This window comes from Aulonocara stuartgranti (assembly GCF_965226115.1).
Source record: "Aulonocara stuartgranti genome assembly, chromosome: 22".
In the NCBI taxonomy this organism is placed as follows: domain Eukaryota; kingdom Metazoa; phylum Chordata; class Actinopteri; order Cichliformes; family Cichlidae; genus Aulonocara; species Aulonocara stuartgranti.
Genome location: NC_138957.1, coordinates 32,337,501 through 32,353,935, shown reverse-complemented (window position 1 = coordinate 32,353,935; position 16,435 = coordinate 32,337,501). Strand labels below are relative to the sequence as shown.

The 16,435-nt window shown below is 42.1% G+C and overlaps 1 protein-coding gene across 1 annotated transcript in view; it reads right to left on the bottom strand.

Moving 5' to 3' along the window:
- Nucleotides 1-232: 232 nt before the first annotated feature.
- The window catches only part of LOC309699206 (major histocompatibility complex class I-related gene protein-like), an 18,882-nt gene continuing 2,679 nt past the window's right edge, over nt 233-16,435 (bottom strand). Inside the window, exons 2-7 of the mRNA XM_082522129.1 lie at nt 15,601-15,864; nt 15,200-15,475; nt 5,638-5,967; nt 4,314-4,397; nt 4,140-4,157; nt 233-4,034 (exon numbers count right to left, since the gene is read on the bottom strand). Coding sequence (XP_082378255.1) covers nt 3,835-4,034; nt 4,140-4,157; nt 4,314-4,397; nt 5,638-5,967; nt 15,200-15,475; nt 15,601-15,864 — 1,172 coding nt within the window. The 3' untranslated portion in view covers nt 233-3,834. The remainder of the gene's footprint in view (nt 4,035-4,139; nt 4,158-4,313; nt 4,398-5,637; nt 5,968-15,199; nt 15,476-15,600; nt 15,865-16,435) is intronic.

Here is a 16,435-nt window from a genome sequence, read left to right as displayed (position 1 = left end):
AGAAGAGATACCTGAAAATTGTACTTAAGTGCAGTAAAAATGTAAATAGAATTGTATTAGCTTTTGTGTGCATTTTACTATTTTATTTTATGTTTTATACACATTAAGTAACCTGTCAGTACACCATGTGGTTACATTGTCATGATTATGGTTAAATAAGCAGTGTTAAGGGTTCAATATTGAGGAAGGGTACAAGAGGTAATCGAGGAATAACCACACTGATCCGGCCGGGTGAAGTCAAACGATGATTTTAATACACGCGTGGGAAGGTCACTCCGTACGCAGACAGCAATTGATCTTCGACTAATCAAAGCATAAGCAGATATTTTATACCATCAGGGCTTGAATTTAATGACGCCCCTTCAACGTCAGATACATTTCATACATGGGTCAGATCAAAACCACAATGACTTTTAACACAGTTTGAAAAGAACATTATCTCTGTCTTCATGGCAGATATTTCCTGTCAACCTTTTTGACTAGCGCTTCTCCAAAACCGCAGACAATGTTTTGCAGTGAGCTAGCACTTCTGCAAGCCCACAGTTACAAGCAAACATGATATGTCACGATCTCACTTGGCACTCTGTGTAACCTCTCACCTACTAATGCTCACAGTCAAACAGAGGCCACTGTCAAATGTGTCACAGTTTACTAAAACTAAGGATATAATATAAACTGAATAAATGTTTTAACCAACTGATACTACTTAAAACTCAATACAAGAATATGAACATATAAAAGATAATAGAAATGACCTGATATAAGTGTTTTGTAAGCATGTATTGCAATTCCTTCTATGTTCTAGTTTCCCTCAGCATGTACCACCTGGACAGTCACGCCAGTGAAGCTTAAGACCCTTAATGAACCGAACATCAACTCAAAATAAGCACAGATATGCAATGTGTATAAAATAGCTATAACTGCATCTGGAATACAAGGTTAATATGATAACAGTATGCATAAACATCTTAAGGCCATCTTAAAGCTATCTGTTACATTATTAAAGCAACGATCATACTGCAGATTATATTGTACTGGTAAAATACTTTTGTTCATCCCCACAGCAGGAAAATCATTTAAAAATACAGATTTTGCTGGTCTTGGTCACTATGTACATGGCAAAAGAATGTTTCATTAAAAAACACAAAGCACTGTGGTTAAACCACAAAATAGCATAATCAAAGGCAAACTGGTAAGATCTTTTTGATTATATTAAATGTGGTAGCCTCTGGTAAGCCATCCTGATATGTATTTATTTTTACAAAGAGAAAGTAAACACAGGTAAATTAAGGAAAATAAAGGAAAATCCTCAAAATAATATATCATATTTTATTCTTAACTGTAAGGTGCCAGGGAAGTTCCTCTAATTCACAGAATAGGGGTTAAAATTTAATGATCTGTTTAAAAACAAATGAGAATGGAAAAAAATAAATAAACTGATGAGCAGAGCACTCCCCCTGCTTGCACTGGTGCAGAAACTGTGATAATACAGCAAGATTATTGTCTGTTCCTTGGGGATGCAGACAGTGAATGTACCTTGGTGTCTTATACTGCAAGAAACCCTAGAAACCTATGGCATTTTCTCTCACTTACAACAGCCAATGCACAACAATAGTGGCCAATTTCTGAAGAAACAGGAATGCAGTGGCACTTAATATATTTGTTACATCTAAGAATGCGCTATTACTGAGAATATTAATTAATTTTAAAAAAATACTTTAAATTTTGCAAATTTGGAAAATCCCCAAATAGCAGAAGTAAGTCTTTTTTTCCTTTTTGAAAAAAAAAATAGTGTTTAGTTTTACTTGCTTTCTTTGATTTGAAAGTCACCTAGCCAATAGTCAAGCAAACTACTTTGGTTGGGGAGATAGTGATGTTTTTGATCTTCTCTAGAATTAATTGATAATAATAATTAAGCAAATGTAAATTAAATTATTTATTAATGGAAAAATTAATAAAGATTTAGAAATAAGTTTACTTTTTATTTGCCACTCATTTTAAAGGACATGAAAGCCTAAATGAATAATAAATGGATAATTTACACCATGGAGCCCTGTTTTCAAACACTGACATAGATTTAACACTGTCTGTAAAGCTGGAATTAATAATAAGTTATTCAAAGTTTTTAGAGCATGTTTATCTTGTGTCAGTAAAGAATGTGACGTCACTGGGTCGGGTAGTTACTGCTAATAGACTTCTATTACTTTTTTTATGGAAAACAAGGGAAATAAAACTAAAAAATTGTCTAAGGGGTAACTTTTCTTTTGCCCCTTGCTGCAGCAATATATGTTATTTTTAAAGAGCCAGCTTGTTGGTCCAGTGAACCACCTCTCTGCGACATGGGCTGTGTCCCAATTCAGGGTTTGCACGCTTGAAGTACGCATTTTAAGTGTGATTACGTCACCGCCACGCGACGACGGCTGTCCCAATTCGAAGTGTACTTCAAATGCATACTCCAAATGCGCCGTCGATTTCCCCAAATATCAAGCGTAGTCCAGTGCACGCTTCGTGGTCCCATATATCCCACAATTCATAGCACGGCGGTGGGTGTGGATAATTTTGCCGCAAAATACAGCTGAAGGGAGCGGCCGAAGAGTGAACTGTCAAAAGTAAGTACTGAATATGATGTCACTTATTTATGTGCGAATGTTTAATAACGAAGAACAATAAAACATTGCTGTTGGCCACATGTCGGCAAAGTTATGTGACATTAGTGATGTTTGTACTTTCAGCGTTAACTTGGTTGTAAAGCCTTTACACACACACACACACACACACACACACACACACACACACACACACACACACATATATATATCATAATAATCTGACAATACTATAATATTGGCCATATTATATTTACATACCAACATTAGCTAATTGTTATTTACTAACTAATCTTGAAATGACTGTTCAGCACAGAAATGAAGCCCAACAATCATGTTTTACAGTCCTGTGGTCTCAGCCTCAGATACTCAACTAATCAAAGTGATGTCATGACAAAAATGAATGACCAACAAAACATTTTTTCTCCTTCATTTCTGTCAAACAAAGCTGTATGAAACGTTACTCGCGGTTAGTATCATGGTTGCTAGGCAACCTGAACAGCACGACGAAGGCTAGACCGTCCCATTTCACACGCCTCTCACTTCCGCACTTCTGGTACTTATAGTACGCACCGTACGTAGTACGCGTAGTGTGCGTACACTGTGTCTCTTGGCTGTGTCTCTGAATTGGGACACAGCCATGGTCTTCATTATTAACTCACATCAGCTGGCTTACAAGGAAAAACACCTTGCTTACTGGTTATAGTTCATGAGGTGGATTGGGTCATCTACTAATCATAAGGTTGGTAGCTTGATGGATGCACCACAAAGCAAATTTGGTTTAGTATCTTACCCAAGGATATTTGGCTGGAGGAGACTGGAGGAGCCAAGGATCAGAGTGTGAATGTGTGTGAATGTTAGATGTAAAGCACTTATGTTGAAAAAGCATATGAATGAATGAGTGAATAGGGCAACTTGTATAAAGTGCTAGTCTATCAGCAGCAACCAGCCAACCTAGTGATATCACATTCTGGCATTAAATATAATCTAAAATATTGAAATTAATGCTTATATCAACACTTGTTTCTTAAATATAGCTTCAGACAATGTTATATCTATATCTAGACTTTTTTAAGATTAGGGCTCAACGGTGGAAGTTAGCCTTTATAAATGTGGTATTTTATGTTCACTTTAACTGTAAAACAATAAAGGTATGTAATATTTTTTAAAGTATAACAAATATTAAAGTAAATATGAAAATCATCTTGTTCTTGTGTAACTGGAGATGTTAAGACTGTGCAGAGTCCGGTGATTCTGTACCAGATCTCTGTGCTGAGTCCGGTGATTCTGTAGCCAATTTCTGTGCAGAGTCTGGTGATTCTGTAGCAAATCTCTGTGCAGAGTCCGGTGAGTCTGTGGCAAATCTCTGTGCAGAGTCCGGTGATTCTGTACCAGATCTCCCATTCAATTCTATGATGATGCTAGGAGCTGTTCAGTTTAAATATTTAATAATAAAAGGAACAGTATTAGTAAAATTATTTATTTAAACCCCAGAATGCATGGCAGATCAGAGAAAAATAACATTGTACTTACAAGGTGATGGATGGCTTTCTGAATTAAAAGGGAAAAACATCATTTAAGTTTTTGCCACTTTTTAAAAAATCTGACAATTAAACTTTATTTGTGTATTTCTCAAAAATAATGTAACTGAGTATTGCACTGCTGCTATCATTTGACTGGGAAAGTCTGCTCATTTCAATTTCTTACCTTTCTTTTTTTTGTAAGCAACAATTCCAATGGCAACAATGATGATCAAAACAAGAACAAAGGCTGCAATAATGATGGGCAACTCTGCACAATTTAAAAAAACAAAAACAAAAACATGATAAAAGTGGCAGATGAAGCAAGTTAAAATAGAAATACATTCATTCCACAGTATTAATAATTACATATTTATTGTGAACATATTGTGCATGTATGTGTATATGTATATATACATATATGCATAGATAGATAATAGGGGTGCAACAATACACAAAATTCACGGTTCGGTTCGATGGTTTGGTATCACGGTTTGATATGTTTTCGATACAAAAAAATGTTCATGCCTTTTTAATTTGTCATTTATTTAAATTATAAATATATATTTTAACTCAAAAGTACAGTTTTTAAATTTAATGTTGCTGAAACAACAAAATAATAAAATAATAAATAAATTTATCTGATTGAGAAATCACTCCTCTTTGGAAAAGAGAGTTTATTACAGAAAAATGGCTGTTTCCAAAATAAAAGCTATACTATACGCTTCTTCTGGGCTATATTCTCAGCAGCATATTAAACATATCAGGTCCCCATAAGGAGAATCCTGTGCTAACGGCTGTCTAAATGACTCGGGTAAAGTTTGTAGCATGCTGCTTGTTGTTTTCTGCTTCCACTTGTCTTTGCACTAGGATGATGTCGGTGTAAATGTGCAGTCATATTTTTTGTGTTCCCACTAGTGCTGTCAGCGTAAATCTCGTTGAAATGACCTTAATGCCACAACACGGCAAATCTCCGTTAACGAGCTACCGCGGATCGCCCCATGCGTGGGGCTGGACGGCGTCAACACGTTAACGAGCTAACTGCACTAACGCACTAGTTCCCACCAGTTGTTTTACTTTTGTCCATGACGCGCTTACCATCAGGGTCATGCTTCACATGAAAACCAAGATAGTTCCAAACACCAGATCTGAATTAGGGTGGGGGAGGTTCAATTTCGGGTAGCATTGAGGCAGTTGCCATGTTGCAACGAGCTTAGCTTCTGTCTTGCTAGCTTGCACTGCACTCAGTGGATCTGCACTTGACAGTGCAGCCTAGGCGGAGTAGTCGAACGCAGATCCACTGAGCGCTCAACACAGACAGCATCGCCAGAAGAAAAGTTGATAAAAAAAAAAAAAATTTTTATTGTTCGATACATATGCATACCAAACCAAAAGCACTGTATCGAACGGTTCAATATTGATACGAGTATTGTTGCACCCCTAATAGATAGAAAGATAGATAGACAAATTTGTATAATTGAACAAGACCAATCAAATTTTTTATCTCTCACCTGCATCAATATGTGTTTTGTTGTTCATCAAGTTCGTTTTGATAATTGTTTTATTCAGTTTGATGATGATGTCCTTGCTCACACCAGAGAGCTGAAACACACAGTCGTATCTCCTCCAGTCTTCAGGTGTGATTGATGAAATATTGAGATCAACACTCATCTGGAAGGTTTCATCATTGTTGGGGAGGATCTCTCCAGGATCCACACCTTCATGAATCTCCTCTCCATCTTTCCTCCAGAAAATCGCAGCTCTGTCAGGGTAGAAACCTGTAGCATGGCAGCTGACTGGAGAGGAGGGAGTCTTCTGGAGGAGAGACACTGAGGGAAGAACTGGAGAGAGGGAAGGTGGAGCAAAAGGGGTGAGAGTGGATGTAAGAAGTAAAGAAAGCAAAAGCAGAGAACAAAAGGAAACAAAATGTAGAAATTAAATAGGGACTTACTGAGAAAGACATGTATCACAAGGGAAATACTGCCAATGAACAATAAAAATAAAAAGTACAATAATATTGAGCACACACAACCTGTTGAAAGGTGTTGGGGGGGCACGACTACTTCCAAATACATTTCCTTCATAATGTTGTAAATCCAAGCCCATCATGTATTAATTGTTTTTTCCTGGGTTGTGTGAAATCCCAGAAAGAAAAGAACCTTACACAAACCAAATTTGTGCACTAAGGTGTGGGTGTATGTTGTGGTGAATCTTGGGTTGGGGGACGGGTGTTGATAGTGCAAAATTAATACCATAATATATCTTTGTGCAGAGTTGGCAAAAGTACAGACATTCTGTACTTAAGTAGAAGTGTAAATACTACTGTTAGGGTGATTTGGTTAAAAGTTGCCATTGCCAGTGCTTAAATTTGTAAACCTTGTCTTAAACTGCATGTTTAGATGTTTTTCCATTCCTCCCCTAAGTCTAAGATGTGGTGATGCTATAGCTATAGAGTTTAACTGCAGGCACATTCTATATAAAGCCTCAGTTGTCCGTATTTGGTAAGGAATGTTTACTTCCTGCCCTTTATAGGCTCACCTGTGCTTGTATATAGTGGACCGTTAAAGGGGTTAAACCGTATACAGGGGTGGGGTGAGATGACAGTTTTTTAAACCAGAGATGTTGTTAAAATGGTTGTAAACAGGAAAGCACGTACAGTGGGCAAAAAAGTATTTAGTCAGCCACCGATTGTGCAAGTTCCCCCACCTAAAATGATGACAGAGGCCAGTAATTTGCACCAGAGGTACACTTCAACTGTGAGAGACAGAATGTGAAAAAAAAAAATCCATGAATCCACATGGTAGGATTTGTAAAGAATTTATTCGTAAATCAGGGTGGAAAATAAGTATTTGGTCAATAACAAAAATACAACTCAATACTTTGTAACATAACCTTTGTTGGCAATAACAGAGGTCAAACGTTTACTATAGGTCTTTACCAGGTTTGCACACACAGTAGCTGGTATTTTGGCCCATTCCTCCATGCAGATCTTCTCGAGAGCAGTGATGTTTTGGGGCTGTCGCCGAGCAACACGGACTTTCAACTCCCGCCACAGATTTTCTATGGGGTTGAGGTCTGGAGACTGGCTAGGCCACTCCAGGACTTTCAAATGCTTCTTACGGAGCCACTCCTTTGTTGCCCGGGCGGTGTGTTTTGGATCATTGTCATGTTGGAAGACCCAGCCTCGTTTCATCTTCAAAGTTCTCACTGATGGAAGGAGGTTTTGGCTCAAAATCTCACGATACATGGCCCCATTCATTCTGTCCTTAACACGGATCAGTCGTCCTGTCCCCTTGGCAGAAAAACAGCCCCATAGCATGATGTTTCCACCCCCATGCTTCACAGTAGGTATGGTGTTCTTGGGATGCAACTCAGTATTCTTCTTCCTCCAAACACGACGAGTTGAGTTTATACCAAAAAGTTCTACTTTGGTTTCATCTGACCACATGACATTCTCCCAATCCTCTGCTGTATCATCCATGTGCTCTCTGGCAAACTTCAGACGGGCCTGGACATGCACTGGCTTCAGCAGCGGAACACGTCTGGCACTGCGGGATTTGATTCCCTGCCGTTGTAGTGTGTTACTGATGGTGACCTTTGTTACTTTGGTCCCAGCTCTCTGCAGGTCATTCACCAGGTCCCCCCGTGTGGTTCTGGGATCTTTGCTCACCGTTGTCATGATCATTTTGACCCCACGGGATGAGATCTTGCGTGGAGCCCCAGATCGAGGGAGATTATCAGTGGTCTTGTATGTCTTCCATTTTCTGATGATTGCTCCCACAGTTGATTTTTTTCACACCAAGCTGCTTGCCTATTGTAGATTCACTCTTCCCAGTCTGGTGCAGGTCTACAATACTTTTCCTGGTGTCCTTCGAAAGCTCTTTGGTCTTGGCCATGGCGGAGTTTGGAGTCTGACTGTTTGAGGCTGTGGACAGGTGTCTTTTATACAGATGATGAGTTCAAACAGGTGCCATTCATACAGGTAACGAGTGGGGGACAGAAAAGCTTCTTACAGAAGACGTTACAGGTCTGTGAGAGCCAGAGATTTTCCTTGTTTGAGGTGACCAAATACTTATTTTCCACCCTGATTTACGAATAAATTCTTTACAAATCCTACCATGTGAATTCATGGATTTTTTTTTCACATTCTGTCTCTCACAGTTGAAGTGTACCTCTGGTGCAAATTACTGACGTCTGTCATCATTTTAGGTGGGGGAACTTGCACAATCGGTGGCTGACTAAATACTTTTTTGCCCCACTGTATACAGAGATGCACGCACACACACACACACACACACACAGTGCCCTTAACTTTTATGATAATATGGGTTTTACAATGGGTTGTGCTCACTGAATAAAGGCTGCAAGGGGACGTTGGCTATTTGAAGTTGACTGGGATCAGATGAGTAGCTTTTAGCTCCAAGAACCGACCAGGCTTCCCTTGCAAGTTAAAATCGATCGATCTCTGTTTGTCTTGCTTTGTTCATGGGAATAAGTCTCTGAGTCAGCGAGGCCTTCAAGCGCAGGCCTAACAACTACTGTTAAAAAATACTCATAATACTAGTAAAGTTTTAGTGCTGATTCAACTTCTTTACTCAAGTAAAAGTGAAAAGTAAGAAAGTAAAAAATAGCTCATTAAGGGATGTTTCTATTTTTGTGTAAAGCCAACTGAACCTTCTTCTATGTTAACATAATGATAGAATAATATCAGTAGATGGGAATAGAACCTTTAGTCTAACTTTTTAAAATTCTAATTATACTCAGCCTGAATCTGAAGAAAAAGAAGGGAAATAAAAAAGATATATCTGTTGTCTACATTGCAGAGGGTGACTTTGCCTCTAAACAGAAAAATGAGCACAGTCAGAGACCCTATCAGCAAACCCTAATATTGGTTGTAATGGCTCATTGTGGGGAAAACAATCACAACTCATAATAATTTCTATTGAAAGCTCCAGTAGATTGTCTTAGTGTACGGGCTGTGATCAGCGTAACTGATGCTTTTTGTGAATTTACAGCACTTATTTCAACCAGATGTCAGCAGATGTTTCATGAGTTGTCCTGGCTGATTTCCATCTTCTACACTGACAGTACACTGTTTATGCTATCTGATTTCTAGACAGTATAAAGTTGATATGAAGGTGGAATTCAGTCAGTGGATCTCAGCATCATCAACTAAAAATCATATGAATCTCTGCTACACTTGATGTGACCCAACTCTGATTATTAAGCCACAGCCGCTGTGCAGCAGTCAGACACTGTTCTTTAGTCAAAGGAGCTTGCAAAGAAAAGCGTCTGGACTTCTTTTAGTTGCTTGAAGACGTTTCACCTCTCATCCAAGAAGTTTCTTCAGTTCTAAGGTCAAATGGCGGGGAGTCCCAGATTTAAACCCAGTGGGAGTATCCCTCCAAAGAGTCCAGACGCTTTTCTTTGCAAGCTCCTTTGACTGGACTGCAAGCTCCTTTGGATGACTGAGAACCTTCACAGACACACTGTTCTTTACTTTAAATCCATCAAAGTACAGCAAACTAAATTGTTTATCCTGCACTAACCTGCGAAGGATTTTATGCAGTCTGTATCAGTTTGATGTGCAGTATGTTTCACAATATGAAAAAACATAATCTACCGACCTAATATTTGATTTAAAAACATGATGACTTGCATATAATCAAATCCCACTGAGGAGTCCTTACCCTTAAATCTAACCTCTCTTCTTCCTATCCTGTCCTGCCTTTCTTATCTTTCTCCATCGCTGAGTGAAGTTAGCTCACTTTCTTTTATCTTTCTGAGAATACAGCAGCTGGACCTATAGCTTGTAACACACTGTGACACAAACAACACACAAACAGTTTGTGTGTTTGCTGAGGTCATAGAAATGCTGCATTTGAAATTACCTTCCACTTAAAAAAAAGGAATTCACTTTATGTGGGGCGATCGTGGCTCAAGAGTTAGGAGTTCGCCTTGTAATCGGAAGGTTGCCGGTTCGAGCCCCGGCTTGGACAGTCTTGGTCGTTGTGTCCTTGGGCAAGACACTTCACCCGTTGCCTACTGGTGGTGGTCAGAGGGCCTGGTGGCGCCAGTGTCCGGCAGCCTCTCCTCTGTCAGTGCGCCCCAGGGTGGCTGTGGCTACAATGTAGCTTGCCATCACCAGTGTGTGAATGGGTGGATGACTGGATATGTAAAGCGCTTTGGGGTCCTTAGGGACTAGTAAAGCGCTATATAAATACAGGCCATTTACCATTTTATGTGTGCTCCTCTTCAGTAGGGCTAGCTAGATGATGAAATACCACAACTTATGGTCACCTGCAATCATTCCAGTGTTGTGAAAAAAAAAAAACACCACCTCACTTTTAATCCCTGACTTTGGCATGTATAGGTGATTAAAACACAAGCAGGACTGCCTCTCGTGTGCTACTTTTTAGGATCAAATAAGTTTGATGTTTGGAGGCTTGCAGTGATGAAATAACTCGGCACAAATGCATTAAAGTAAAAGTAGCCTGTTTTGAAAATGTAAGAAGTAGAAACTACAGATAATTGTTTAAGAATTTAGGGAGTAAAAGAATCTAATATCCCCTCGGCTTACTGCCGGTACTTTGGGGTTTTTCCCGGTGGACGAGAGGGTTTGTTCCCTGCGCCTTAGGGTCGGGGAACGGGTCCTGACTGTCATCTGCGCTTATGCGCCGAGTGGCAGTTCTTAGAGTCCCTCGGGGGGACTCTAAGAAGCTCTTACTGGAACAGTGGTGCGGCTGCCCCTCTGTTGGTCTTCCATGGTCTCTTGTGTTCTGGGGGCCTCTGGATGTCTGGAGTTTTGACCTCCTCCATACCCGCTTCACACCCTGGAGGACGGGGCTGTGGCCCCCCCACACTCCCTAGCAGATCGTTACATGGAGAAACCTTTGGAATACAAGCATGCCGATCCACACAGGTGTACACACGGGTGTTCACTGCTCGTAGACCCAAATTACACCTTTCTTGGCCGCTACTTCGAAGCACATCTGTCCTGCGTGCTGCACAACAACATTGAATATTTAGTATTTACTGCTGTTTACACTTAGCTAGATTAATGCGATGGTGTTGTGTTTAGTATGTTGCTTTGTTTTTTTTTGCTTGTTTTCTATTTTTCTCTCAACAGGTGATCCAGGAGATTTTTTTTTCTCCCCCCCCTTTCTCACTGTCCCTCTCCCCTTCTGTTTTTCCTTTCCTTCCTCTTTCTTTCTTCCTTTCCTATCCCTCACTCATGTCTGTCCCGTCTGTAACATCTGAAAATAAAATATAATAAATAATAAAAACAAAGATCGACCAAATGGACCAATACGGCAATGCCACGATGATCCATTTGGCAAAGTAAATCCATTGGGTATCCTTGTTGGTCTTCAGACAACAATTCTGATGGCTAAAGAACCAAATGGGACAGGCAAAAAAAAAAAAAAAAAAAAGTCCGGGGGGGTGCTGGAGGGTGCTCCACCTGGAGACTCTGGTGTCCTGCTGGGAGACTTCAATGCTCACGTGGGTAACGACAGCGAGACCTGGAGGGGCGTGATTGGGAGGAACGGCCTCCCTGATCTGAACCCCAGCGGTGCTTTGTTATTGGACTTCTGTGCTAATCACAGTTTGGCCGTAACGAACACCTTGTTCGAACACAAGAGTGTCCATAAGTGCACGTGGCACCAGGACGCTCTAGGCCGTAGGTCGATGATCGATTTTGTAATCGTATCAGCAGACCTGCGACCATATGTTCTGGACACTCGGGTAAAGAGAGGGGCTGAGCTGTCAACTGATCACCACCTGGTGGTGAGTTGGATCAGGTGGCGGGGGAAGACGCTGGACAGACCTGGTGCACCTAAACGCGTAGTGAGGGTGTGCTGGGAACGTCTAGCAGAGGCCCCAGTCCGCGAGATCTTCAACGCACACCTCCGGCAGAGCTTCAACAGCATTCCGAGGGAGACTGGGGACATTGAGTCCGAATGGACCATGTTCAGCGTCTCCATTGCCGAAGCTGCTGCATTGAGCTGTGGCCGCAAGGTGGTTGGTGCCTGCCGTGGTGGTAATCCCCGAACCAAATGGTGGACACCAGAGGTGAAGGGAGCCACCAGGCTGAAGAAGGAGTCCTATCGGGCTTGGTTAGCCTGTGGGACTCCGGAGGCAGCCGACAGGTATCGACAGGCCAAGCGGAATGCGGCTCGGGCAGTGGCTGAAGCAAAAACTCGGGTGTGGGAGGAGTTCGGAGAGGCCATGGAAAAAGACTTTCGGACTGCCTCGAAGAGATTCTGGCAAACCGTCAGACGTCTCAGGAGGGGAAAGCGGTGCTCTACCTGCACTGTGTATAGTGCTGGCGGAGCGCTGCTGACGTCGACTGAGAAAATTGTCAGGCGGTGGAAGGAATACTTCGAGGACCTCCTTAATCCCACTGACACGTCTTCCGAGGAGGAAGCAGAGTCTGGGGATGAGGGGAATGACCCGCCAATTTCCGGGGGCGAGGTCACTGAGGCAGTTAAACAACTCCTTGGTGGCAGAGCCCCTGGTGTTGATGAGGTCCGCCCCGAGTTCCTGAAGGCTCTGGACATTGTAGGGCTGTCCTGGTTGACACGCCTCTGCAATGTTGCGTGGAGATCAGGGGCAGTACCTGTGGACTGGCAGACCGGGGTGGTGGTCCCCATCTTTAAGAAGGGGGACCGGAGGGTGTGTTCCAACTACAGGGGGATTACACTCCTCAGCCTCCCTGGGAAAGTCTATGCCAGGGTGCTGGAAAGGAGAGTTCGTCCGTTAGTCGAACCTCGGATACAGGAGGAACAATGCGGTTTTCGTCCTGGACGCGGAACACTGGACCAGCTCTTTATCCTCTCCAGGATACTTGAGGGTGCATGGGAGTTTGCCCAACCAGTCTACATGTGTTTTGTGGACTTGGAGAAGGCATTCGACCGTGTCCCTCGGGGTGTCCTGTGGGAGGTGTTGCGGGAATATGGGGTGTCTGGCCCATTGCTACGGGCCATTCGATCCCTATACAACCGTTGCAAGAGCTTGGTTCGCATTGCCGGCAATAAGTCGGACTCGTTCCTGGTGGGTGATGGACTCCGCCAGGGCTGCCCTTTGTCTCCGGTTCTGTTCATAATTTTTATGGACAGGATTTCTAGGCGCAGCCAAGTGGCGGAGGGCTTTCGCTTTGGTGGCCTCAGAATCTCATCTCTGATTTTTGCAGATGATGTCGTTCTGTTGGCTTCATCGGGTGAGGGCCTCCAGCTCGCACTGGAACGGTTCGCAGCCGAGTGTGAAGCAGCGGGAATGAGGATCAGCACCTCCAAATCTGAGGCCATGGTTCTCAGCCGGAAAAGGGTGGAGTGCCCACTCCGGGTCGGGGATGAGTTCCTGCCCCAAGTGGAGGAGTTCAAGTATCTCGGGGTCTTGTTCGCGAGTGATGGGAGAAGGGAGCCGGAGATCGACAGACGGATTGGGGCTGCAGCTGCAGTAATGCGGACGCTGCACCAGTCCGTCGTGGTGAAGAGGGAGCTGAGTGTAAAAGCGAAGCTCTCAATTTACCGGTCGATCTACGTCCCTACCCTCACCTATGGCCACGAGCTGTGGGTAGTGACCGAAAGAATGAGATCGCGGATACAAGCGGCAGAAATGAGCTTCCTCCGAAGGGTGGCTGGCCTCTCCCTTAGAGATAGGGTGAGAAGTTCGGCCATCCGGGAGGGGCTCAGAGTAGAGCAGCTGCTGCTCCACATCGAAAGGAGCCAGCTGAGGTGGTTCGGGCATCTGACAAGGATGCCCCCTGGGCGCCTCCTGGGTGAGGTGTTCCAGGCATGTCCCACCGGGAGGAGGCCCCGGGGCAGACCCAGGACACGCTGGAGAGATTATATCTCTCGGCTGGCCTGGGAACGCCTTGGTATTCCCCCGGATAAGCTGGAGGAGGTGGCTGGGGAGAGGGAGGTCTGGGCCTCTTTGCTTAGGCTGCTGCCCCCGCGACCCGGCCCCGGATAAAGCGGATGAAGATGGATGGATGGATGGAGTAAAAGTAAAAATAAATAAATACTGAAGTAAAGTACAGATACCTGAAAATTGTACTTAAGTGCAATAACAAAGTACTTCCGACCCTCCCACCAGGGCTCCTCCCCTGTCTGACCATATCAGTTCACCAGCTCTAGGTGTTACGAACACCATTGGCGCACATTCGCCCAAATGGCCAGCCAATAAAATTGTGCCATTAAATGCTCTAGAGCATAGGTGTCAAACTCTGGCCCGCGGGCCAAATTTGGCCCGCAGCCTAATTACATTTGGCCCGCGAAACCATACCAAATTACTATTAGAGCTGGCCTACTGGTATTATACAGCTAATATATATTTTGTTTAGTATTAAGCTTTGCTTGTTCCATATTCAGTTTTCCAGCAAAACTTATTTGAGTCCATAAGAAAAGATTCATTCTTATATCTGGAGGAAGATTTTTTTTTTCAATAAATATTAATGTTAGCCCGCGACTTTGTTCCAGTTTTGAATTTTGGCCCACTGTGTATTTGAGTTTGACACCCCTGCTCTAGAGTTTTGTCATATCCCATATTCCCTACCATGGGCTTATATTGAACTACTTGAAAAATAATTTCTCAATGGCTTTCAGGCACCAGCAACTGACTGTGTATCTCTTCTTTGCATGGGACTGCCCATATGGAAAAGATATATATAAATCTTATAAAGTTTGTATCTGTCTTATGTGAAACTTGTATGAAAAGAGTGAAAACAGATATAAGATCCCTTGAAAAATTATATAATGAAACTTGTATGTTTTGGATACTTACTAAAACAATATATGAAAGTAATGAGAAAGTGGCCACTTTCATGAGTAATCACATATAAGTTTTTACTATTTCTTTTCCATATGGGTGCTCCAGTGGGAAATCTCCCATGGAGTGAATCACTGGAAATGGCGGAGCCTCACAAGATGGCCCTGCTGTTTCCTCCTCCCCAGAGTCAGCATTGGATGACCTCGTGTCATCACTGAGCGCCATGAAGATACAGGTCGTTAATGCATCCCCACACACGTCCCCAACAGATTATAAAGCAGTACTTCATCAGTTCACTTTTACCTTTTCTCTGCAGGGAGCTTTTTCCATAGGACAGAAATAACTTCAGCTGTTCTGGACAACGGATTTTTAGGATTTCTTCAGTTAATTTAATCACATTTTTATTGCTATTCCATTGGTGTTGTACTATGATAGCCTCTGGTTTTAGTGGCAAGTATGTCAGTGTTTTTATATCAAATGCTAGGAAGCCTTCTCCGTCATAGGCAAACTCTGCCGTAGCAGTCAACTCTCCAGTGTTTTCATCCCACTGACAGCCACCGTTCCTTTGCAAAAAGTGAGCTGAAGAGAGAAAGAAAACAGACTGAAAATGTACAAATACACTAAACTAATATTAGTATAAGTTTGTTTATCTATACCCATGAATTATAATGATCTCATCTGAGGTAAATAAAAAAATACTGCACCTCCACTTTGGTTGAAGTACTGCAGGAAATCCTGAATCAAATTTCTAAAGATGAGTGGCTCTTGCACAAAACACAGATTAGTGTATTCCTGCTCAGTGCTGTTTTCAAATAGTAATTTCATCCAGTCCTGCCTTGGTTCTATTATCTTGTTGCTGCTATCACAGTAAATTATGCTAACCCCATCAACTGCTAGAACACCAAAAAACTCTGAGACATTTTGGAGACGAGAAGATCCAGTAACAAAATCCATCAGTGAGTGTGTCACTGTAGAAGAAAAGAATGATGTTAGTGTATAATCAAATATAAAAGCATTATCAAAAATATGAAGAGTAAAATGAGTAAAAAAAAAAGAGTAAATAAATGGTTCTGTTTAGCTTGCTGTGTTGTATCAAATATATCTTCCTAATTCAGCTGCAGTGATGCCTGAGATGACAGTTTTAGTTTTTATTTTTTATTTTGAGTGTGTGCATGCGTGCGAAGCGTCACACTTTTAAAATGCTAAAAATTCTCATTTCCATGAGGTGAAAATGTCACTGTTATCAACAAAATAGGCTTTTATAGTCTGTAAGGCTAGTTGTGCAGACTTTGTTTATCGCTTCAGTTTTGGTTTTGCTTCTGAGTTTTGGTTTTGCTTCTGAGTTTTCTGTACAACTGTAGTTAGGAATCTTTTCATAGTAGTGGTTCTATGCCTCAACCTGTGGTATTTTCCTGGTTTCTGATTAATTTCAGATTGATGCCAGTTTGGTTTTAGGACCATCTTAAGATTTTGTGTTCCATTTCTGTCCTTATTTGTATTTCATTTCATGCAGTGCTCACAAAGTTAAAGGAACACTTT